The 23598-nt window shown below is 46.7% G+C and overlaps 1 protein-coding gene across 3 annotated transcripts in view; it reads left to right on the top strand.

Annotated features, from left to right (window-relative positions):
* Gfra2 (GDNF family receptor alpha 2) overlaps positions 1–23598 on the top strand; it is an 89400-nt gene that overhangs the window by 29615 nt on the left and 36187 nt on the right. For all 3 annotated transcript variants that reach the window (XM_076930755.1, XM_034498642.2, XM_034498641.2), the window contains one exon: positions 6300–6654. In XM_076930755.1, the coding sequence (XP_076786870.1) occupies positions 6300–6654 (355 nt within the window). The remainder of the gene's footprint in view (positions 1–6299; positions 6655–23598) is intronic.

Below are 23598 nucleotides of genomic sequence, written 5' to 3'. Positions count from 1 at the left end.
GAGAATGTCATGACATGAAGGGTGCTATGTTATCTGGGGACAGCCTGGTGCTGCAGACAGACCAGCTCAAGAGAGTGCTCGTGGCAAGAAAAGAGAACCGAGGCTGGGGTGTGGGAGGCTGGCGTTGGACCTTTTGTGGTGAGGCTCATTACCCATCTTTTCTTGTTCCTTGCAGAGGGAGGAACAAGAAAAGGAATAAAGAAGCCAAGATAAGTCTCTGGGGGCTCAAGCTGCTGTAGGAGGGATTTATTGAGGTTTTGGAAAGTGCCAAGTTCAATTGAATCCTGCCTCCCTCTCCCCTGGGCAGCTGTGCACCATGTACATCTTGGCCCGTCTCTGCTCCTCTCTCTACAGGCCCAGGGGACCCATAGAGGACATCAGTGGCAACATCTGTCAGGGATGACCAGTCCTGGGTCAGAGGGCCTGGCGTTCATTTTTAGTTTCCAAGTCTCTGATGAGGTCTGTGAAGTCTAAGCTATGTGCACAGTGGAATGGGCGGAGACTGAGCGGGCCTAAGCTTCCAGAATCTTCATCTCTGTCTACTGTACTTTTTTTTTTTTTAGCTGTAGGCTGAGGTTGAGGGACTCAGGAGGAACAAATGTGTGTGTGTAATCCTTCCACTTCTTCCTTGGTGGGAACTTAACTTTCTAGGCACTGGGAGAAAGGCCATGGGGTGGGATGAAATATAGTAGGCAGGAAAGAGGCAGTCTGTGCCACAAACGTGTCACCTAGGCCTGCATGCACCTGGCTGTGTGCTGAGCCCCATTCTTTGCGCATGACAAATGCTCAAGTAGGCAGCTAGGCTAGTTCTGAGGGGGTGGCTTTCTCTACAGTGGAGCATCCACCATCCCTTCGCCCCCTGCGGACTCAGGCAGGGGGCATCTTCCTCATCTAGGCAGTTGTTGTTCACACTGCTGCATTTCTTGATTTTTTTTTTCTAGGAAATTTACCAAGTTGAGGCCCAGGGGTTTACATGTCCCACTCCAGAGCAAACACTTTGACTATTCAAGCTCCAAATGGAAGCCACTGGAGCTATAATTACACTGGCATTAGCTACGAACACTTCTGTGAGGAGGGGAACAGAGCACCTGGGGGGAACCTAGATGCAGCCACAGGCCTAAATTAGCGGTTGCTCTGTTAGCAGTTGTCAACTGCTTCTCTGCAGCAACCCCCCCCCTCCTCCCTGGCCCCAGGCTACTCTCTCTCTGCTCCTGCCAGCCAGCAGGCATCTAACAAGTGCAGGGAGGACTGTCTGGTACAGGAAAACACCCCCACAGAGACAGGCCACACCAGCCTTTGTGCTCACAGGCATCCTTGGGTCCTTGCACAGCCTGCTGAATGGCCGAAACAGCTTGGAGGTCAAGGCTCCACCATGGCCGAGTCCATTGCCCGGTGGATCAGCTTTCCCTTTCCCGTTTCCTTGCTCCTTTTCCCATTTCTAGGCATGATTTTTCTTCTGTTCTTCTCAGCCTTCATTTGACTGTCCCCTCTGCTTGAGACCCCTTCTCCTACTTCCTCCGACACACTTTGTCAGTTCTGGCAAAGAAAATCAGTATGTCCATGTCCCCCCACCTTCAGACAGCTCCTTTTCTCTGTACTCTAACCTCTTCCAGAACTCAGTATTAACATTTACACAGATGGGCAGAACTTGTGTCCAGCTGGTGGCTGGAGAAGTACCTGGTATGTATGTATGTATGTATGTATGTATGTATGTATGTATGTATGTATGTATGTTTGTATGCCTGTATGCATTATGCATGAATTTATTTAGATTTGTATGTAGTGTATGTGCGTGAGTGGTGTATATGTTCTCTCTCTCTGTGTGTGTACACATGTATACACAAGTGCGTGTGCATATAAAGGCTGGATCAATATCCAGAGTCTTCCTCAATCACTTCTCCACTTTACTTTTTTAAGACAGGATCTCTCTTGGACCCTGGAACTCATTTAGACTGTCTGGCAATATGCATCAGGACTCTTCCTCCCTCCCTCCAGTGGTCCTGGGCATCCAAACTCAGGTCCTCATGTTTGTGTAGCAGACAGTTTACCTATTCTATTTGCATCTCCTCAGCCAAAAGCTGTTCGTTTTTTTCTTTGAAATAAAATAGGAAAATGAATCATGATTCCTTTCTGCCTTAAGTTCACCGCTACCTATTTCTTTTTTCTCTTTTAAAATCTCCCCTCTTTTCCTTCCTTCTTCTCCCTATACCCCTGCCTTTTTTTGAGACACAGTATCCCTCTGTAACCCCTGAGGGCATGGAACTTACTATATAGCTGAGGTTGACCTTGAACTCATGGCAATCATTCTGCCTCAACCTCCTGAGTGCTGAGACACAGAAGTGAGCCATCATACCTTCAGTTTTTATTTTAAAGGGATTCATTGTTTTTAGGGCAGGTTCACCCTCAGGCATGATTGAGGGAAGTCATAAGGTCCCCATACTCTCCTGCTCCCCACTCTCCCCACTGCCAACACCCTACTCCAGATGGTGCTCTGTTACAGCCAACAGCAGTGATACTGTTTCCACCGGAGTTTATAGTTACTGGTATCAGGATCCACTCTTGGTATATTCCTTGGGTTTGGATACATGTGTTGTACCTGCTGACCATTGCAGTATCATGTAGAGTATTTCATTGCCTTGAAAATACCCTGTGTTTTGCCTACTCATTGCTCCCTCCCCCAACCTCTGATAGCCACTGATCTTTTCACAGTCTCTATTGTTTTCCTTCTCCCAAAATGTCATGTTCCTGGTATCTTATGCCCTGCTGCTTTCGTGAGTTTCTCATGGTGTGACAGCTCATTTCCTTTTATCACCAAATAATCTTCTGTTGCCTGTACTCCTTTCCCCTTTATTTCACCACGAAGAGAGGGAACATTGCTCTTCTCAGTATTACAAGGTTGCTGATGGCAAAGCAGTGCTAAAGTGGATGGCTCACCTCTGAGCTGTTCCACTCCGGCCTTCTGGACCCTTCTTGCCCAGGACACCATTAATACTTGAATAAATGCAGTCTTGTCCACTGTTACCTGGTTTATGCCAGTTTTGCTTCCTTCAAAATATAAACAAACTTTGACGCATTTACTGTAAACAGAGCATTGTTCTTGTTAGAGTTATTCCTTATATGGAATACTTACTGAGTATTCATGTATCAAACTTTTGATACACGGAGGGTAACATGACATCTGCTTTAATTTGATACAAGAAATGAGTTAAGTATCTACACTGTGGCTGATGTGTGCTGTGGGGAAAACACCATTTTGGGGGTAAATTCAGTCCAGGGAGTGCTTTGGATTGGTAGGTGAGAACTTACAGATCAGCTAACTTTTGAGCAGAGACCTGATCCAACCAATCCACATTGCTCTATGATCATTGAGGGGAGAGTCTTGTAGTTCAAGGACACACCAAGGACAGAGATCCCAAGGCCAGGCCACCATTGGTCTGTCCCAGGAAGATCAAGGCAACTAGTACTGGAATAGAGTGACCAATAGGGAGGAGGAGGAGGAGGAAGAGGAAGAGGAGGAGAAGCAAGGTTAGACAGACCAATGCTTCTTAAAAGAAACATAACATGCTAGGCACATGGAATTCTGAATGTTCTAGTGCCCACATTAAAAAAAAAGATAGGTGAAATTAATTTTGATATTATGTTTAATACTTCACATCCAAAATATTATCCATTCGACATGTAATCAAACCAAAGAAATTATTACTGAGATACGTATTTTGACTAATAAGCTTTTAGAATCTGGTCTGTGTGTTCTAATCTTCTGGTTCAATGTCCAGTGGTTACCGTTCTAAACGGTGTAAATATAGAACCTTGTAGCTCATCCTAAAGCCACAGAGTGAAGCCAGTAGATATCCTGGAACACTGGTATCACATCTCTGTGCTTTAGGTTCTTAAAATTCACACCAGTTGTGATGAGAGATGATTATTGTGGGGTGCTATGAAAGCTGGGGGGCGGGGCATGGTGCTTTGGAGAAAGCTGGCAGTGGCAGTGAGAAATGTATTCTGGGCATGTTTGGAACAGAGACTTCCTGGTTTTCCTAATGTGCTTTGTGAATGAGAGAGGAGTTAAGGATTGAGTAAAGGCATTGATGGAGCTGTGTTGTATGACCACTTACAGAAGGATTAGGTTGGTGGTCAGTTGAGCCCACGGAGGTCTGGGTTTGACACAAGGGTGTTGGGTTTTTAGGTAGTAGTGTTAAGTAGAGGCAAACAGATGAGTCTGGGGTTTTCAACAAGGGTCTCAGGATCTAGAAGCTGTTTGATGGTTTTTATGGCATGGGATGAAATGATAGCCTCAGGTGGCCAGAGAGGAGGGATGAGTCCTGGGGACCACAGACAAGAACCAACAGAGCAACCTGAGCAGAGAGGTGTCAGGGAGGTCAGAATGAAGACAAGTGAGGAAGGAAGTTCAGGTAGATACGAGTGAGATGCTGGGAAAGGCTAGGCCAGTGGGGTCCTATCAGTGATGAGAGAGAAGAGCAGCTGCCAGGTTAATGTAGGTCTGAGAGAAAAATGCAGAATGAGGCACAGATGAAGGAGACAAATAGTGGTTTGTTTTAAAGGGGAACAGAAAATGGGGCAACTGATTAAGGGAATAACATGACCATGAAGAGACCATTCCCCCACCGTCCCCAATTAATGATATCCACTCATACAGCCAATGCGAATGTTCTAGAAGACAGGGCAAAGTCATGATGCACAGGAGAGTCAACTATGAGTAATTTCTCATGTTTGCAAAATTGCTTGGTGATAGGTCCTATTTTGCAGATAAGAAAACTGAGACAAAAAATGTTTGTCCACACACCTGATGAGTAGCTGAGCCAGGACTTGAAGGCGGGCTCAGTTCTACAAGGCCTAGTCCTCGGCCTGGTTCTGTCTCTTGCTTTCCTCCATGGAGTGGTCAGCTCTTTAGCTGGGGTTTCTTCTTAATACTTTTATGTGCAGTGTGGCTCTCAGCAGAGGACTGTGCAGAACTGGGACTTTATAGATGTTTAGTGAACAAGCAATCAGAGGACCAGGGACTGCATATGCAAATGTGGAGTCACCAGGGATAGCCAGAGAGGGGTCATAGTCTCTACAAGTCTGGTTTTGATTCTTCTATACCCCATGGCAGGTTCTTGTATATAGAGAGATACACAGGGAAGACTGAACATGGCCGGGGGTGGGGTGGGGTGGGAAGAGATCACCTCTGGCCTAGACTGATTGTTCTCCCTGGCTTGTGATGGTGCTGAGTACCCGGCTTCTGGCTCTAGTGTCCTGTCAGTGTTCTGGATGGCTGCGGCAGCGCCAGGACTCACCCAGCATTCATTTTCGTTACCTGTAAAACACAGGTTAGGTTGGATGATCACCCGCCTGACTCCCCAGAAGATCTCAGCTGGGCATGTGCAGATTGGGGTTCTACTCTTCCCTATGGCCATTATCAAGTGGGACAAGAGAATCTCTCTAGGTGGGAACTGGCTGGTTATGGAGTCAGATAGTTTCTGTGATAGTTATCACCATAGTACAGCTAAGGTCTGTAGGGTTGGGACAGCCACTATAGAGGTGCCTTGTGATTCCTACTGTGAACCTCAGACATTTCCTCACAATGTAGTCAATAAAAATCCATAACACTAGGGCAAGAGACCCAGCCTGTCTGCCTCATGGTTGGTCATACATCCAGCAGGTTCAGAGTTCAACTTGGGGCAGCCTTTCCTTCATACTTAGAGGACTAATGCTTTCCTTTAGGTGGCAGTGACAGCTACACCCCTCTGGATACAGAAGAACAGTTTTGGTGGTTATAGGGGTTGGGAGTACATTCTTGTTGACAACACTCAATGATGAATGTTCCTCACTCTGAATGCCAGTGGTGCCACTTCCCCGAAGTCCTGCTGAACTGCTGGGGAACAAGCGACATGGGCTCTAAGTTATGTGACTCAGAGCCAGACACATTATTTCTTGCCCCCCCACCCCCGCCCTCGCCAAACAGGGCCATGACACTCACTTCCATGTTTTTGAAGTAAACAGCCATTTCCAAGTGTATGAAGCTGGGGTTAGTTTAAGACTCTGGATCAAGGGTCTCCTTCTGAGTCACTCCTTGTCCTTGCCATGAACTCCTTGCCTGCAACTCTCATGTATGTTGTGCATATCAACATCTTTAATGCTCCCTACAGTCGTATGTTCTTGGAAATGGTTCTTATCCCAAGACAAGAAAATCGAGGCACAGAGTGGGCATATGGGAACATACCAACCTTGAATGGTCATGCATGTCCTTCTCCTGTGTCCATGTGTATCTCTGACTCATGTTCCCCTTTGCCCTCCAGGGACAGGGGCGGACCCGGTGGTCAGTGCCAAGAGCAACCACTGCCTGGATGCTGCCAAGGCTTGCAATCTGAACGACAACTGCAAGAAGCTTCGCTCCTCCTACATCTCCATCTGCAACCGCGAGATCTCTCCCACTGAACGCTGCAACCGCCGCAAGTGCCACAAGGCCCTGCGCCAGTTCTTTGACCGTGTGCCCAGCGAGTATACCTACCGCATGCTCTTCTGCTCCTGTCAGGACCACGCATGTGCTGAGCGTCGCCGGCAAACCATCCTGCCCAGTTGCTCCTATGAGGACAAAGAGAAGCCCAATTGCCTGGACCTGCGCAGCCTGTGTCGTACAGACCACTTGTGCCGGTAAGAGCTGCTGAAGCTACAGATGTCTACGAGGGGTGTTCATGTGGTTGGCCTCTGTTACAGGGTCACGTGGATTATGACCATGAATGAGCCCAGCCGAAGGTGTTGAAAAGGTTAACATTGATTGATAATGGGCAAAATCATTTCACGTATCCATTCATCTGTTCATTTATAGAGCATTTATCTATCTGTCTCTCACCCAGTTATTTCATTCAGCATGGGTTTATTATTTGTCTACTGTGCTTAGCTTCATGCTAAGTAATTCAAGGGAAGACAAAACAAAGTACCCAAGGAATTCATAATTTCAAATCATGGATTTCTAACAGAGGAAAGGACCATCAGAGGTTTTTGTTTCACTTTTAAAGGGAGATATGTGGCTCAGTCCCAGCAGAGGAATGTGACCTGAAAGTCAGTTCATTGAACACTGAGAGTAAGACCAAGCTAGTGTTGGGTGAGGAGTATGTTCTGGAGTCTGACAATGCTAGGTTCTCGACTTTGACACTTACAAGTTGTTTGACTTTAAGGAGATGTGGTCCCAATTCAGGGGAACATGGCTGGGGCTCCCAGAAAAGGGAGAACAGGGGAGGGCCATCTGCCTGAGTCTGAAGTCCTGAGGAAGGCCATTGAGTTGATGGAGCCTTGAAAACTGTGGAGAGGGTCCAGGAATGAGTCAGTCGGGAGAGACCTGAGGGAGAGCTGGGACTTATGGGGAAATTAAGCAGTTGGTGACGGGGGCTGCTGGAGAAGGGATGATTGCAGTTGTCTCATTGTCTACTGTGTTCTGGACACTGTTCTGAAGGCTTCGTGCTTGTAGCCCACTAACTCTGCAGAAAGTCTCTGATGTAGGCATTGTTGCCATTTTTGAAGGGAAGGAAACAGACTGCTCCAGGTCATATGACACAGACATTTTATAGTTGTGATTGTTTTAGACTCTTTCTTGCTATTATGGCTGTTGAAGTGTGCAGCATGAATGACAGCAGGCCTATCACCTTGGACTAAGGTAGTGGCTGTAGGGATAAAATGGATTGCTTCACTAAAGATGGTAAGAAGACTGGCCTCTGCGCCTATTTCTGCATTCAGAGCGTGGCCATGGGGAATTCTCAGCAACACACCAATTGGATGGCTGTGTGGTTGGCAATTGCTTCTTTCCTAGTTGAATAATGATGGGACATTGTAATTATTCTCTGGGGATGGTGTTGTAAATGCAGTGCTTGAGGGATCAGGGCAACCATTACTGTCCAGTCCTGGCAGCATCTGGGGTTGTTTGCATTGATGATTCCTGAACTCAGCCAAGAAGCTGGAGAGAAGGGATAGATATAGGTATTCTTGGGTGCTTGGTTGTGATTAAAGCCCAATCATGTAATGAAGGGGGTTAATGGAGCCCATGAAAGAGTCCAGGCTGGAGGTGTCCACTGACTGGGGCATCCTCAATGGTCAGGAGAAAAGGGAAACCATTGGTGTGGGAAGCAAGCTTGACTCTACAAGGAACACCCATGCATACTCAAGAGAGGGACAAACTGTATAGCAAAGACAGGGAGGTTGAGGAAGTCACATTAAAACAAGGAAGTAGTGGCTCAGAATCCAGGAGAAAGGGGGCTCAAAAGTGTGGGATCTGCCAAGCCAGGTTGCCTCAGATTGTGTGCATGCATGTGTTGGTGTATGTTGAACGTCAAATGCTTGGTGGGGCACTAGAAGGAAAGGCTCTGGGTCCAAATGGTTATTCAGAAAGCAGAAGGCTGAAGCCAGAGTCTTCAGGCGGGCATAGGATGGAAGAGAGTATCTTTTGGACCCTGGAGCTCTGGGCCAGTGTACAGCTGGAACGGGAGGTTTTACTTTTGTTTGATTTGGAAAACAAGCTCTCACAGCGTTTAGAGAAGGGATTGAGCATAAAGCTAGCTGTAGGCTCGGGGAAAGCCTTGTGAAGAAATGCCTTGTGGAGACTTTTTGCATCTGCTTTTTCAAAAAGCATGCATTTAGATACAACCAATGAAGCAATTTGAAATAGGCCTGTGTCTACTACAATAGAGAGGTTGGCAGGGGCAATCGAGAGCCCTAGAAGGCAGGAGCAAGCAAAAGCCTCTGCTGCATAGGCTGGCAGAGCTCTGAACGTTAGTTCTGAGCTTCCTGGTGACTTGGATTAAGGGGAAGCTGGATGGACCATATAATTCCTAAACCACCGTGGAAGAGAGCATGCTAATTCTTGGGTGGAGACATAGTCTCCCCTGTGGGCTAAATGCTAACCTGAGCTTGCCAGACTGTTATACATAGCAACTTATAACAACAGAACAGATGAGCCTTGAAAGAGCTGGTCAGAGCTGCATGAATCCAGGTTCAGGACCCTGGGCCTATACACAAAGCCAGCAGGCTGTGGGGTTTCTATGCAGGTAGGTGTTTAGGGTCAAGCTACTCAGATGTCTTGAGTTAGGAGTTTCTAGCAGACAAGTGACAGGACTTCGAGCCCACTTGTCAGTATTATTTATATTTATTTATTTATTTATTTATTTATTTATTTATTTATTTATTGAGGAAGGATGGGTATCCATAGGATATTTGGCTCCAGTGATTAAAGTCATATGTGACTGGAGTGTTTTGGTGGCTTCTTAAGGAAATAGAAAAAATTTTGTTTGCTTATTTTTCTGGAGATGGGGCAGCCATGATCAGGAGAATTTTGTGGGAAACAGGACACTGTAGAGTCAGAACAGATGTTTAGCCACCATTAGGCATTGTGAAGGTCCGGCTGGAGGACTCTGAAGAATGAAGGACTGACCAAGAAGATAAGCTCCTTGCATTGAGACGTGGACTTCAAGGATCTATCTATAGGGATCCATAGACAATGCTACACCAAGATTATTGACTTAGGGGACATGGCCTGATTTGCCAGGCTTCAGCTGGGAAGTTCATCTTGCCCCAAGATGAGGTTGTGCGAGCTCCTTTTTCCAACCAGGATGTTTCTTGAGCCTGTTTTTTCCTGTCTTATCACCATATCCTCCAGTATGCAGATGTCACATGGGCTCCCAGAGAAAGAAGGGCAGGAATGAGGGAAAAGCTTGCATCGTGGGTGGGTCTGACAGAGTGAGTTGGGCGATGTCAGAGAACAGTCAATTTCCCTGCATGGGAAAATGACTTGGCCCTCAAGTCAGAGCTGAAGCTTTAGGTGTGCTGGGAGACATGTGCTGAGGAGAACCCAGGGACGGAGATGTAGAATGACAGGTGGGTGGCACTCCAAGTTGGAGGCCCTCGTGCAGTCTTCTGGAATAGCTTTCTCGTGGGCTATGTTTTTCTTGGGCCCTTGGTTTCTACACTGATCAAGCAAAGACACTTACTTACCTAAGACATCTCTTGGGATCTTTTCTTATTGCCTGTATCTGTGGGCTAGAGTCTTCCCAGTTGGTTTCCAGGCATTTCTTGTTGCTCCTGGGACCAGCCTCAATGGCTTTCCAGGGTCCTCCCAGAATGGACCTATAAGGAAAGAGGGCATTATCTTCTATTTAGTTCCTGCGGGTCCGACCTCTGACCCATGTATCACTGCCCAGCAGACCCTGGTGGTCCTGTTGGTGCTAATCACAGCTATGAGGTTAAAGATGGCTTCAAAGAGCATCTAGAGAATATCAAGTTGGGCTTTGACTCCGCACTGTGCCCATGAAGGCATTCAGTACCCTTCCTTCCTCTGGCTTGGTCTTTTCCAGGTTTCTGCCTTCCAGAATGGGCACACAGGTAGAAATCTTATGAAAATAGTGGTGACAAATGTCATGGGGGTTTAGAACAGGAAGTGAAGACCCTCTCTTTCTTGGGTATGTTAATTAAGCTGGCTAGAGGGGACAATGGAAAAACACCTGTGGGGATTGAATCTTTGGGAATGGAGTTTCTGTCCTTAGGAATCCCCTGCAGCCTCCCTTCATGGTCCACTTCCAACATGTTCTGCTTCCACAGAATTCAGTCCCTACTTAGCCAGTTCTGCCTCTTCTTCTGTGGAGGGGGCCCAGGTATCTCCAGGCTTTTTGCTGAGTGAATCTTGGCCCAGGAGTTCTAGAGTAGAAGGAAGCAGCTTTGCCAAAGCCTAGGTGGCATGACATGAGAGTTGGTGTGTTGATTTGCTGGGAGGCTGGACTAGTAGCAGCCTGGAACTTCACCTGTGTGAGTTATGGTAGATCCTGCTGTACTGTCATGTTAAATGAGGCTTTTGATCTAGCATTTGGAGAAGCATTGGCTAATCAGGGCTATCTGCTAGCTGTGCCTTGGAGTCACTGGGTGCGCTTCTGAATCCTCCCGCTGCTCTTCTGACCTAGGTAGATGAACCTTGTGAGTAGAAACTTCCTGCTATCCTCACAGTGTATCTGGCTGGGAGGTCATCCTTAAGATTCCAGGCTCTGCTTTTGTCCCATGCTCACCCTAGGCCTCAGGGTGTGGACTTAACTGAAGATCTAAAGATGAGCAGGGGAGACATTTCCTCGAGAAGCATCTGATAGGGAGCCTTCGGAGCTGGGTGCTCTTTGGAACAGGTCTGTGGAATCTGACTGGATTTTCTCCAGGTTCCAGTGGGTCATGAGCTACTCTTACATTTTCGAACACAACTGTTTATATCTTCTCAGTTTGCATCCATTGTAAGGATGTGCTCAGTTGCATGCATTTGTGTGTGTTCATGAATGTGAGTACATGTTGTGTGCGTTTGTATGTGCGCACACATGTGTATCTGTGTGCGTATGGTGTGGTGGCTGTGTGTGTTTATGTATGTGTATGTGTTTGGGTGTGTGGTATCTGTATGTGTATGTGGTGTGGTGAATGTGTGTGTGTGGTGTGTGCACACATGTGTGTACATTTCTCTGTGTGTGTGCATGTGCATGTATGTGTGTGCATGTGTGAGCATTTATGTGTATGTGCTCACACATGCATGCGTGCATGTGTGTGTGTGTGTGGTGACTGTGTGTGTGGTGACTATGTGTGCGTGTGTGTGTGTGTGTTGTAGTGGCTGTAAAGTTGTTGGGAGGACAACTGCTGTCTTACTATCTCTTGTAGGCTGCATTTGGAAATGGCTCCTGAAGTTCTCTGTTCCTCCTGGTCTGCCAGGACTATAAATAACCTCTTTCTGGACCCATGCCATCTACAGAGCTGTGATTTAACCTCTGGGTGCTGAGGATGCACACAAATAGACTCCAGCCTGGGGCTATCCCAGTAGTCCTGGGCCACTCTTGTGCTGTGGCTGCTGTCTTTGTCCTAAAGGAGAAGACGGCTGGGGTTTGAAGTGGAGGGAGGTAGCCTCCTTCTCTCAGGCTGTCCTGAACTGGGGTTTGATTCTTGACCTCTTGGAATGTGCTTCTCTTTGACTCTATAGGATCTGTTGGCTGGTGTTTTCAGCAGACCATCCCTAAACAGGAACAAAAGACTTATTTCCAAATGTTAGGGGAGGCTAAGGACTTCCAAACATTTACTTTTTTTTTTTTTTTTAGAAGCCCTTGTGTATCTTGATATAATATACCAAGTTTTGGGAGCGCATTTTGAGAGAACTAGAAAGGTTCTTAGGCCTTCTAGAGCTTAAGAATCTCTCTCTTCTCTGGTAATACCATCAATTCCCTGGGAATGAATGGTGAGTTTCCCCCTTGATATGATAGTATAGAGAGTTGTTACTGACTAGCGATGTCTGCCACTGGCCTGGGAAGTTAGGATAGGTCTTGGCTGGAACCCAGCCAGTCATTCTTAAGGCAATCAATTGCCTCTAGCAGGAAGAATGGGGGTCTTGTGAACAGTCTACATCCATTTTATAATACTCTGTTGATCATCTATGTGGGCCTGGCATTGTGGTAGAGTTGGAGAGTTCATGACCAGGGAACTGGCAGTCCTTGGAGTCTCATGGAGCCACTGTATTGGCTGGTTCTGCAGTGACAGTGGGACCTCCATCCTTAGATGAAGGCATTTTTCACTTGGCTTTTCTGGAAGCCCCCGTTTTTTGCTGCTACCTTGTAGGTCCACTCTGGTGGTACTGGAGAGCACCCCTCTTAGGGAAGGTGGGATCTAGCCTCATTTGAGGGCCTTCCTGGCCGGGATCAGAGAATAGCTTCACTGCTGAGATTTCCTGAGGAGGGAGAAGCTGTGGGCTTGCAGTGTGTGTGTCTCCTTTGCCCAGAAGCTTTCTTCCCACATGACCCATGTTGGCTCTCACAGAGCCCCTGCTCGTCTTCATTCCAGGTCAAGGGAAGGGCTCTTCCTGGAACTTCCTCTGATATGTTGACACAGGGCAGAAATGTTGAGTATTACTTTCCAAAGGCCTGGGGATATCAAGTCACAGATGCTCCGGCTTAGATACCTAGATTATATGAGAGTCGGTGTGACTTCCTGCTCTGGCTGCTTTTGGCAAAGAAGCATGGAGGAGGGGGTACCTTCCCCATCAATCCCATATTCCAGACACCTGGGCCCCACAAAACTCACACCTGGCAGTGATGAGGTATGGTCCCTGGGTGGGGGAGGTGCCCACTGGAGAGCTGTGACTAAGGACCTGCTCATCTCAGTGGGTGGAGGAAGAGGATCTACTTGGGGATGCTCGTGATGCAGGGAGTGTCACGATACAAGCCCACATGGTCTGTTCTTACCAGAGCCTCTGCTATAAGGTGTGTGTGTGTGTCTGCTTGTGCACTCATGTATATGTGCCTGTCTGTGTCTACTCACAGTGGACCAGACAGCCTAAGCCTTTAGCTACCTTGGCTTTAATTGTATCTATGATTGTTTCTACTCTCATTTGGTGTGAGCACCCTGCCTGGTGTTTTAGTCACTTTTGGATGCTATCAGAGTACCACAGACTGCATGACTTAAAACTATGCTGTTTTCTACCAGTTTGGGAGGCTGGAAGTCTCTGATCAGGATGCCTGTGTGTTATATTCCTAGTGAGACAGTCTTCTTGGTTATGTTCTCCTGTAGTCTTGTCTTGTGTGTGTGTGTGTGTGTGTGTGTGTGTGTGTGTGTGTGTGCGTCTGAGAGAGAGAGAGAGAGAGAGAGAGAGAGAGAGAGAATTTTCTTGTCTCTTGGATCACTAATCCTATCATGATCAGTGTCACTCTAACACTACTCATCCCCAAATGCTCTCTCTGCAAAGTGCACATTGGGGTTTAGGGTTTGCGCTTCAACTCACCCTTTGTCAAGCTTGTCTCATCCGCACCTCTTAACTCCCTTCTGGCAGCTGTCTCCTTGTGTTAGGTTTTCTCTCGAGCCTCTCTGTATCCTTCACTTGGTACTTGGTGTTTTCCTTCTTGATTAGATCCCCCTTTTCATATCCCTATGTTACCACTGTGTTGATTTACTTATTTAACGAGTGTGTGTGTGGCACCCCTGCTCTGCCCTAGGAACCATGCTAGACACTGGAGGTACCTTGGCGATCACAGTAGGGATGACCATACCTCCTTGGAATGGTCTGATGGAGGAGACAGTGGATAAATAAGCAGACAGGCTTATCCAGGTTGAGCATCCCATATCTGGAAATCTGAATTGCCAGATGCTCCATAATTGAGACCTCTCTGAATAGCAATGTGACTGTACAAGCAGAACATTCCATCCTTGACCTCAGGAGATGGGCTGCAGTCCAAACGCAAGTGTGCTAAAAATACTACAAAAATATCTCCAGGATGTCTGTTTAACATGCACATGGACTTGAGTCCTTTCCTCATTATCTCTTAGTAGCTACATGCAAATATTCCCAGATCTGAAAGCTGAAACACTCTGGTCCCAGGCATTTTGGATAAGGTATACCCAACCTTAATAGAATGCTTACAGTGAGCAGGGTGATGAGTGGATAAGGTAGGTAGGGAGGTTTTGGAGATGGATTTGGGAGTGTGACGGAGACACACTGGGATGACTCAAGGGGTACATATATGCAGTGGCATGGAGCCACTTTTTCAGATGGGCAAGAGCTTGGGTTGAAGGTAGATCAGGAATTCTGTTTGTGACATGGTAGAACTTTGGCGCTTCAGGACAGCTCTGGTTCTTGACTGGGTTGGTAAGTTGGTGGGGGGTGTCATTAGCAGCATGGTGGTATTTTAACTGAGGGATGATGAGTTCCTCTTGAGAAGACTCTGGTAGGAGAAGAGGCACTGAAGATATGATTTGAAATATGGTTTGACTTCTGAAATTTCTGTCCTATGATAGGCTTATGGGGATAGAACTACATTTTAAGTTGAAGAACATGCATGTTACAATTCAGATTCTGACACAACCCCACCTGGCTCTGAAGGTCCTTGATATGGGCATTGATGACTTTGCCTCTCCAGCTCCAGGCCCGAGTCCTTCAACCATGGAAGACATCTGTCCCTGGGTCACAGCTTCAGGAGCATCATAGGAGGCAGTCTCTGCTTTTTAGCACTTCTAGTCTCCCAGAAGGAGGCATTTAGTGTTTTATTGAAGGGCTTTGAGGGGTGCTTAGGGCTCCTGTGGTGGGATTTTCTCCAAAGACTCTCCTGTGCCCAACATCAGGAGGCTTTGCCTTTCTGTTCAGTAGAGTTTAGGTAGCCTTCATGAGTACTGTGAGCCCTGTTGTCATTGAGCTATGTGCCAGCCTCATGGCTTCTGCCAGTTGCTTTCACATTGTCATGATGTAATACTTGACAGAAGCAGGAGAATGACTTATTTGGCTCGTGGTCCACCATTGTGAGGATGGCGCGACAGACTAGTTCATGACAGTGGGAACATGTGGCACAGGCTGTTTAACCTCATGGTAAATCGGTAAGTGGAGTGCGGCAGGAACCAGAGAATATAATGTTACCCTCAAAGTCCTACCCCACATGACCCAGAGCCACCCAAAAGAACACTAACAATTGGTGAAAAAGCTTTAAAAAATATGGGCTTATGGAAGTAGCTTCAGATTTAAACCATGACAGAGTCCTTTGAGGTGCTGTCCTGCAAGACTCAGAGGCCTGTCACAGTAGAGCTACTATGGGAAGTTCTCTGATCTGGCTGACCATCTTAGACTGCTAGTGACGCCCACCTGCCTACTGATAAATAGGGACTCTATATGAGTTTATACGAGTCCCCATTCATATGGCTGCTCATACAGAGAAGTTCGTTCCCATCCTGTCTGGCTCATGTCTTCCTGAGCCAGTGAATCCTTCTTTCTATCCTTAGGGGGCTGGACTTTGGGCACCAAGGTATGCTTAAGAAAAGAATCAGAGAGATGCATCCTGAGTGGGTCAGACAGCCCTGGGTCTTGATCATGAACCGCATAAGTATGCAGACTTTTTTTTTTTTTTTTTTTTTTTTTTTAAATTGATTGAAGAGCCTCCGTTTGTAAGTACAGTGGCTTGGTAGCCCATTTAGGAAACGGATTCGAGTATTTGGATTATTTCTCTCTGGGTATTCAGAGGTGCCGCCAGGCTTGTTAGGGCTATAGGTGGAAGGCTAGCCCTCACAGCTGGCAGGGTCACGAGAGAAACCCTCTTGGAAGTGATTTACCTCCTTAGTTTGAAGGAGAAGTAGTTTTGTATTCTGAGGTGACCCTTCTGTTTCTTGTTGAAGAGGCAAGGGGACCAGCTTATCCCAGCCCATCTGGACTTTGCTAGCAAGTTTGATTTTTCTCTGGAAGACAATGAGGACTCATGAAGTAGTTAAGCGGGAGGACAACATGACCCAAACTGCTTTTAGAAAGTTGCTTCTGTGGATAAAATAGTTCGAGGCTGGAGACATAGAGTCCAATAGGAGGCCTTACAGTAGTGGGTTTGTGATACGGGAAAGGCAGGGTTGTGAACAAAGAGAAACTGGTCATAGCGATGACGTAGTGTCCTTCGAGGGCCAGTTTCTGAGGACTTACTGGAGGCAGACAGTGAAAGGGAATCCAGGAGGCTATCAAGGTCTCTAGCGTGGCCATTGACTGGTTGGTAAAGCCATTGCCTTGAGAAGGGAGGAAGAGAAAAAAAGAGTTTGCTAAGAGATGGTGCGTGCAGGGGTGGAGGGTGTTTGGGTTTCAGAGCTGTTGTTTGAAAACCTTTGAATGTGCAAGTGTCAATGTCAAATACAAAAGGTTTTTGTTATCTGGGAGTTCAGTGGAGAGGCAAGCGCTTGGGTGGAGATGGTGGGATTAAGGGAAATAACTCATGAAAGGCTGTGAGCAGCAGCCCCGGCGCATGGGCACGTAGAGAACATGAGCTCCTTCAAAGAGCTCTAAGCTCATTTGGGGAGGCCGGGCTTGCCCCTGTGAACTAGCAGCCATGAAGAGGAGGCCTGGTCTAATTAAGAGTTGTGAGGCTTAAACTGCATGCTGCAGGCAAGCCCTGGAGAGCCAAGGAGGGCGGGTGCTGAGGAGAGTGGGCCCAGTAGCAGGGCCAGGAAGGAGGGAGGATGCTTTAGGGCAGAGGCTTCAGGGAGAGAGGGGCCTGAGGAGGAAGAAGGGCGTGGCTAGTGTGCACCTATGCCTCTATGCCTCTGTGTATGTCACATGCTTTCCTGCACAGAGGAGAAAGGGCCAACAGAATGAGGAGAACTTGCTGTGGAGAAAGGGAAGGTTTGAGGCTGTGGCTTTGAGATGACCTGCAGGGCCTTTGAAAAATGTGAGCTCCCTTTCCCCAATGTTAGGCCTCTTATCTGTCAGCACCCAAGTTCAGCAGGTTAATGATACCCTCAACTTGTTGCCTGATAGAAGGTCAAAGGAGTCAGGTGGAACAGGCCCTAGTATAACTTGGGAGTTATACTAAATCCTAATTAGTTAATTCGGCACTCTGTGTTTACATCTAAATTCCATAGCCATTGATTGATTCAGTCACTCACAGATGGAATGAATATACATACATACATACATACATACATACATACTCACTCATGTATGTATGTATATGTTCATTCTATCTATGATATATAGGAGGATTATATAGATTAAATGCAGAATCGATACCATTTTATATAAATGACTTGAGTAGTTTTTTGATATCCTTGGATATCCTGGAGCTGATCTCCTGGGAACACTGAGGGACACCTATGGGGACCCTCTTAAGCTGACGTGGTGACATGGAGAAATTAGAACAAGTAACTTTTTTAGGTGTTCAGTTCCTGTCCTCAGAGATGCAGAAAAGGAGACAGAGGCCCCTCTCAGCTTTAGATGAAAGTGGGGTCAGAGGCATGCTCTAGTCCGTTCCAAGGTAGTCTGTAATACTCCTATCTCCTGTCTTTCTGGGCAGTGGCAAAAAGCCAACTGTGTGTTCCAGGCTGGTGCCTGCTTCTCTCCTCTCACCTATTTTTTTCTGTTTAATTCCTAAAAGGAGATTTAGTTAGTTTTTTTAAAAATAAATGTACTATGAATTCATTGTAAGAAATAATTAAAAACTGGATGTTGGTGACTCACATCTGTAAATCCAGCACTTACAGGGTGGAGGCAGGGGGATCATGAGTTCCAGGCCAGCTAGTGTAGACTATCTAGAGATCTTGTCTCAAAACTAAAAATAGCAAACAGGCAAACAGACATCATCATCATCATCATCATCATCATCATCATCATCATCATCATCATGAAAGATCATTCAGGCCAGACACAAGTATAAATTATCCTTAATACAAATGTCCTGAAATAAACTTGGGATGCAACTTTGGGAGAATGCATACTTTCAAACTATTCTTAAAAGTACGTTCATACATTAAAAAAAAAATGATGTCACATGTGCTGTTCTGTAAGCTATTTTGTGTTCTCTAAATATGTGGTCCACATTTTCTGCTGTCAGTACAGTATGCTGTTTTTCCCGTGTGAACTGTGTCTTCATGAATGGCTTTCACAGATTGTCTGTCTCCTTGTTTGTACACTGCTAGCATCTAAGGAATGTGTATCTGGGTTAGACAGTAGGGGACAGCCATATTCTAGGTCCTCTGGGGAGAGGGGATGCTCAGAATATCCTCAGAGAATTCTTGAGACTGGTGTGCTACTTTCCCTAGGTGAAGGAAGGGGAGCCAGGAGCTAGAATCAAGCAGCTGTTACTGTCTTTACAGCAGGCAGGAGGTTTTCCTGTTTGTTGCTGGGACTGCTCTCTCTGCTCAGTGACATTATGGAGGGCAGAGTTTGCTTCCCTCTGACTACGGCAGGGCACTGCCGTAAGAAAGATGCAGAGACCTTCTTAGCCATCATCCTGAGAGATGATACTCAAAGCAGAATAGTTGAGAAATACACCTTTGTGTTGATACCATTAAATCACCAACTGGCTAGCTGTGTCAGAAAGGGGCTGTTGAGAGACATATTCAAAGGCATGAGAGTGTGTTGATTATACTGGGCCTCTGAGGTCTGAGGTATACAATTTTTTGGCTCTGTTTCCTTAAGGATTTTTCTTCCCTGGGGGTGTCTTATTTATTTAAAAAATAATAATAATGATAATTATAATGATAATAATAGTTATTATTATTATTATTATTATTATTATTATTATTATTATTATGCCTTTTGAATGTCTCACTTTGCAACCAAAGCTAGCCTGGAACATACTGTGTGGTCCAGGCTAGCCTTGAACTTATGACAGTACTCCTACTTCAGCTTTCCAAGAGTTAAAATTAAAATTATGGTACGAGGCCCCTGTGACTCCCATCTCCTGTCACCTACACTGGGGGGATTTTATATGAGTGAGGATGATTGCCTGCTTTTGGATAATTCTCCCCTAGTTTCTTCAGGCACAACTTGAAATCCCCAAGATACTACCAAGTGGTAGCCACCAAGCATGATAAACCCTGAGCTTGGAAGACTCCAGGCGAGAGTTGTAGTCATTAAGCTATGGCTTCCGCTTTCCTGTGCCCCATCCCCTCCATGTACCCTCCTTGCTCCTTCTCAAAACTCATGGTGTCTTTTTCTTTAATGCATACACGCATACATGTAGATGCCTAAATACATAAATACAACTTGCTTAGTTCATTAATATCATTTGTGTGTGCATTACCTCAGCTCTGTCCCTTTGGTATTGCGTAATAAGCAAGGTGGCACACCCCCGAGGAAGACAGTGTCCCCCACTCTCTCAACATTACTCCGTTGCCTGTATTTCTTTGTCTGTGGGTGATATTTCATGAGTTTTCCCTCTTCCCTGTTATCCTGTCTATTGATGCTATCATTGTTTGGTTTTGGCCTAGGCAGCCATACTGTTGAGGTATGAATGTAGCTTCCCCACCATTTCCAGGAGACACATTCCCACTGCAGATTTCTTGGTCCTCTGGCTTTTAAAATCTTTCTGCCCCATCTTCTGCTATGTTCCCTGAGCCTTAGGTGTAGAAGTTGCGTTGCAGGTGTATCAACTGGGACCGTGTTGTGGTTTTCTGTAATGGTATGCTGTAAAGAGAAGTTTCTTTTATGAGCGGCAAGAGCTACAGTTCTCTATGGCTGTAAGGATATGGTTTAGGATGCAGTTATGGATCATGCTGGTTTAGTATAGTGGGTATGGCAGGCTCTACTCTAAGCTCCATGGCCTCACCACCCCCAGGTAGTTGGCTATGTTTCTAGTCTCAGGAATGATTTCCCTTCTATTGAGTGGATCCTAAGTGTAATTACAGAGCTGCTGGCCACTGCCAAGTTATGAGTGCCATCATTGTACCCTAAGGGTTATCGTGCTTCAGTGGTCATTGTTCTTGTTCGTAGGTATTATAGCTGGGAAGTACTTATCAGTTGTCCTCCCTAGGAAGCTTATGTAGCATCTTCCAAATTACAGCACTCCCCCATTTTGCCCATTTCCTGTTTTAAGTCTCTTGTATCCCACTATTCTGCTGTGTAGTGCTCCACCCCATGGGCCCCTTTACCTTCCTGTTTCTGTGGTTACCAGAATGCAAGCCTTCTACACGTGTGCTGTGGATCCCAACTCTGGTCCTCACGCTTGTCCAGTGAGCACGCACGGAACTGTCTCTCCAGGTTAGAGTGCTGCAGAGTTTAAGAATGTAATGTGCCCAACCCTACTGCTGGTTTGCAGACCCTGCGCTGTCCTAGTGGGAATGGGAATGGGGGCAGAGGGCAGCAGGCTGGGTAGAAGAGGGCAGAGAAGAAAGACAGGGAACACTTGATGTTTGTCTACACACAGAGCTCTCGAGATGGCATTTGGCTTTTAGCTGTGGGCAGAAGGTCGAAGACCAGGTGGACCTCAGGTCAGCCAGAGCCTGGCAAAGGGAAAACCTCTTCTTTGACCTCTAGCCAAGTGAATCTGCCAGACCTTGCCAAGTCCCCACAATACTGTTAGAAGCCACCAACTCATTAGGGGTGCTGAAGACTGGGTGGGGAGAGCTGGGAATATCAAGGAACCCATCATCCAGGGGTTTCCAGCCTCAGTCCCCTTCCTTTCTCCATGAGGGCTCAGGCCTCTTTTAGTCCCCACCCACTCCTCTCCCCCTTGGATCAAACTCCAGAGGTCAGTGGCAGAAGGGGGGGGGGAGCGAAATGATGATGACTTAGATTTTTCCCTTCTTGTGTCGGAGCCTGGGGAGGGCGGTTGTTTTGCTTCCTGGACCTCAGTGGCGAATTCTCTGCCAGACAATCATCGCAGCGCTTTCATTGCTTTCTGATGCTCCTCTAACTGCGCAGGGTCGGCTATTAAATGGTCATCAAACCTCAGCCTCTATCCCATCAATAGTCATAAAGTTGGGGAGATAAAAGCCATCAGTTTTCCATTATAGCTGAAAGCAATACTGTAGATGGCTATTTTCTGAATGCTGCAGATAGATGTATTTTAACTTGAGCATGGTTTCCAGTGGGCCCAGCTCAGCTGTGGGCCCAGCTGGACCTGGGATAACCTGCCAGGTGCACAAAATGCAGGCGTGGCTGGGCTGTTTCTTGATCAGTTATCTCTCCTTGGAAATTCAGATGGGCAGATCCACAGGGTGGGGGTGGTGGGCAGAGGCTATATTGGTGACACTATGTACTTCCACTCTCCATATTAATGAGATATAGTGGGTAGGTGTGGAAAGTTGTGATAATGTCCAGTTGGGAGTGGAAAACAGCCCCCCCCCCCCGCAGGATCCTGGGCTTCTGAGAGGTCAGGGGAAGGTACGCTAAAGTACCTGCTTACCTGTGTGGAGCCTGGTGGAGAAGGTATGACCTACAGGCTGCATCCAGTCTGGGGAAGCTGGCACCTGGGATGGGAGCACCAGAGCTCCTTCAGGGTACATGGTGCCTATAGTGTATCAGACAACCATGCCATCTGGAAATGGATTTTGCAATTACATAGTCTGGCAGTGAGCAACCCATTGGCCATGTTTGTTGAATGGATTTTTACTCCCCCATCACGCTCCAATCCCAGGGCCTTCGAAGGAAGTTCCAGAAGAATCTGGGCCCTGGCAACCCCTCATGCCTACTGCTGTCTGTTTCTCCCTGAATATGTAACCCACTTCACTTCCTGTCTCCGGACTCTTGCAGGTGCAGGACCCCTTGTCTGGATTCCCTGCTGGTGCAGTAAAAAGTGCTGAATCATCTTAGAGGTTCTTTGTCACCCCCTCTTTGTGCATTTCTGTCTTTTCCAGGAAGTTGCCTTCTTCATCTCCTGCACTGCTGTACTGATGTGCTCTGGTCCCTTCAGAGCTGTTCTTAGAGACTTTACAGTTGTTGAGTGTGTAGACTTTGCTCTACCATGCTCTGGGGACAGCTCATGTTTCCTGGTAGTTTTGACTCTACTGTGGCTGGCTCACTCTTCCGCCTGGCTGTAGGCATGCAGACCCATATGCTGCTGAAGCTGTGGGTCTGGGGCCTGTAGGACTCTTCTAAATAGGTGTCAGATTTCCTATTCCTCCTTTCTGTTCCTCTGGCCAGCCTCATGGGCTTGGTTTTTTTCTCCCTATGGAACTGTCAGTATTGTTGAATATTCTCCTCTAGGTGGCTTCAATGTGCCATGTCTGTGACAACTACTGGCATCAAATTTGCCTAGGGATAGTCCCTTCTACCTCTCCCCTAGGGAGTACTCTTAGGACTGCAAGCCCCCTGTGACGTAGTACCATTTCATCTTTATCCTATGGCAGTGGGACTCAGGACAGTACAACCTTGAGCTTCCTGCCCCACATCGCGGACCGGTCAGTCCACTTAACAAGCCCTGTTTATATCTAGCTTTTGACCTGCCTTCTTGGAGTCTTCAAAAAATTATCCTTTGTTTCTAGCATTATGGACACCCAAGCCTTTTAGTTTCAAAATCTTATATGCCTCCCGGAATGGCTATGTGATGAGGGTGGGGCAGAGTGGGGGATGGGAAGAAAGAAAAATTGCTTTTTCCACACTCCGCCCTCTGCTGTACCCTCAGGATGGGAAGAGTCAATTGTTTTTGCCATGTTGTCTGCCCACATGGGACTCTCCTCATGGTGTCACTGAGAGCTCTGGACCTGGTAGCATGGTGGCCTGGTGGTCTGGTGTGACATGGGTTCAGTGAACACCCATGGAGCTCTTCAGAGCAGCAGGCGTCCTAAGCTTTTCCTGACAACATGGGATCAGCTCGGTTGACCAGGCAAGGTGAACGGATGGTGAGCAGTGCATTTGGTGCATCTGATGTCTATAGAATATTATAGACATACTATAGATTACATATTATAAGTTACTCTGATTATTGCCAGAGCTGGAGCTGCTCAGTTGTTTGCTTTTCCGTTGATTTCTGTCCTCTCTGTGCTTGTCACCTTTTTTTCTTGGAGGTTTTGCACCCCCTGTGTGCTTCCTTCTGTCACCTTTCCCCTTTGTACATTTTCTAAGGAACAGAGAACCAGATATCGGAGGATGTGGGAACTGAGTATGCACCGAGGGCTTGAGGATTTCAGTGGAGGGAGAACCAGTTTTCTTAGGAGCAAAAGATCTCTTTTAGTGGACAAACTTCATCTTGCCTATTCAGGCGACTTCCTTGTCCTTGGAAAGCTGCCAGATGAGTGACCTACAAATGTGCTGTACGGTAGAGCCCTTTTCTATTAAAAAAAAAAAAAACATATTTTAAGATGACTTTGGAAAAGGGGCTAGAGAGATCCCTGGAAGGTTTGTGAGAGGGAAGCAGATTTGGCCATTAAGATGGA

The sequence above is a fragment of the Arvicanthis niloticus genome, chromosome 3, assembly GCF_011762505.2.
Source record: "Arvicanthis niloticus isolate mArvNil1 chromosome 3, mArvNil1.pat.X, whole genome shotgun sequence".
Lineage (NCBI taxonomy): Eukaryota > Metazoa > Chordata > Mammalia > Rodentia > Muridae > Arvicanthis > Arvicanthis niloticus.
Note: the sequence above shows the minus strand (reverse complement) of the source record. Positions and strands in the feature narration are given on the sequence as shown.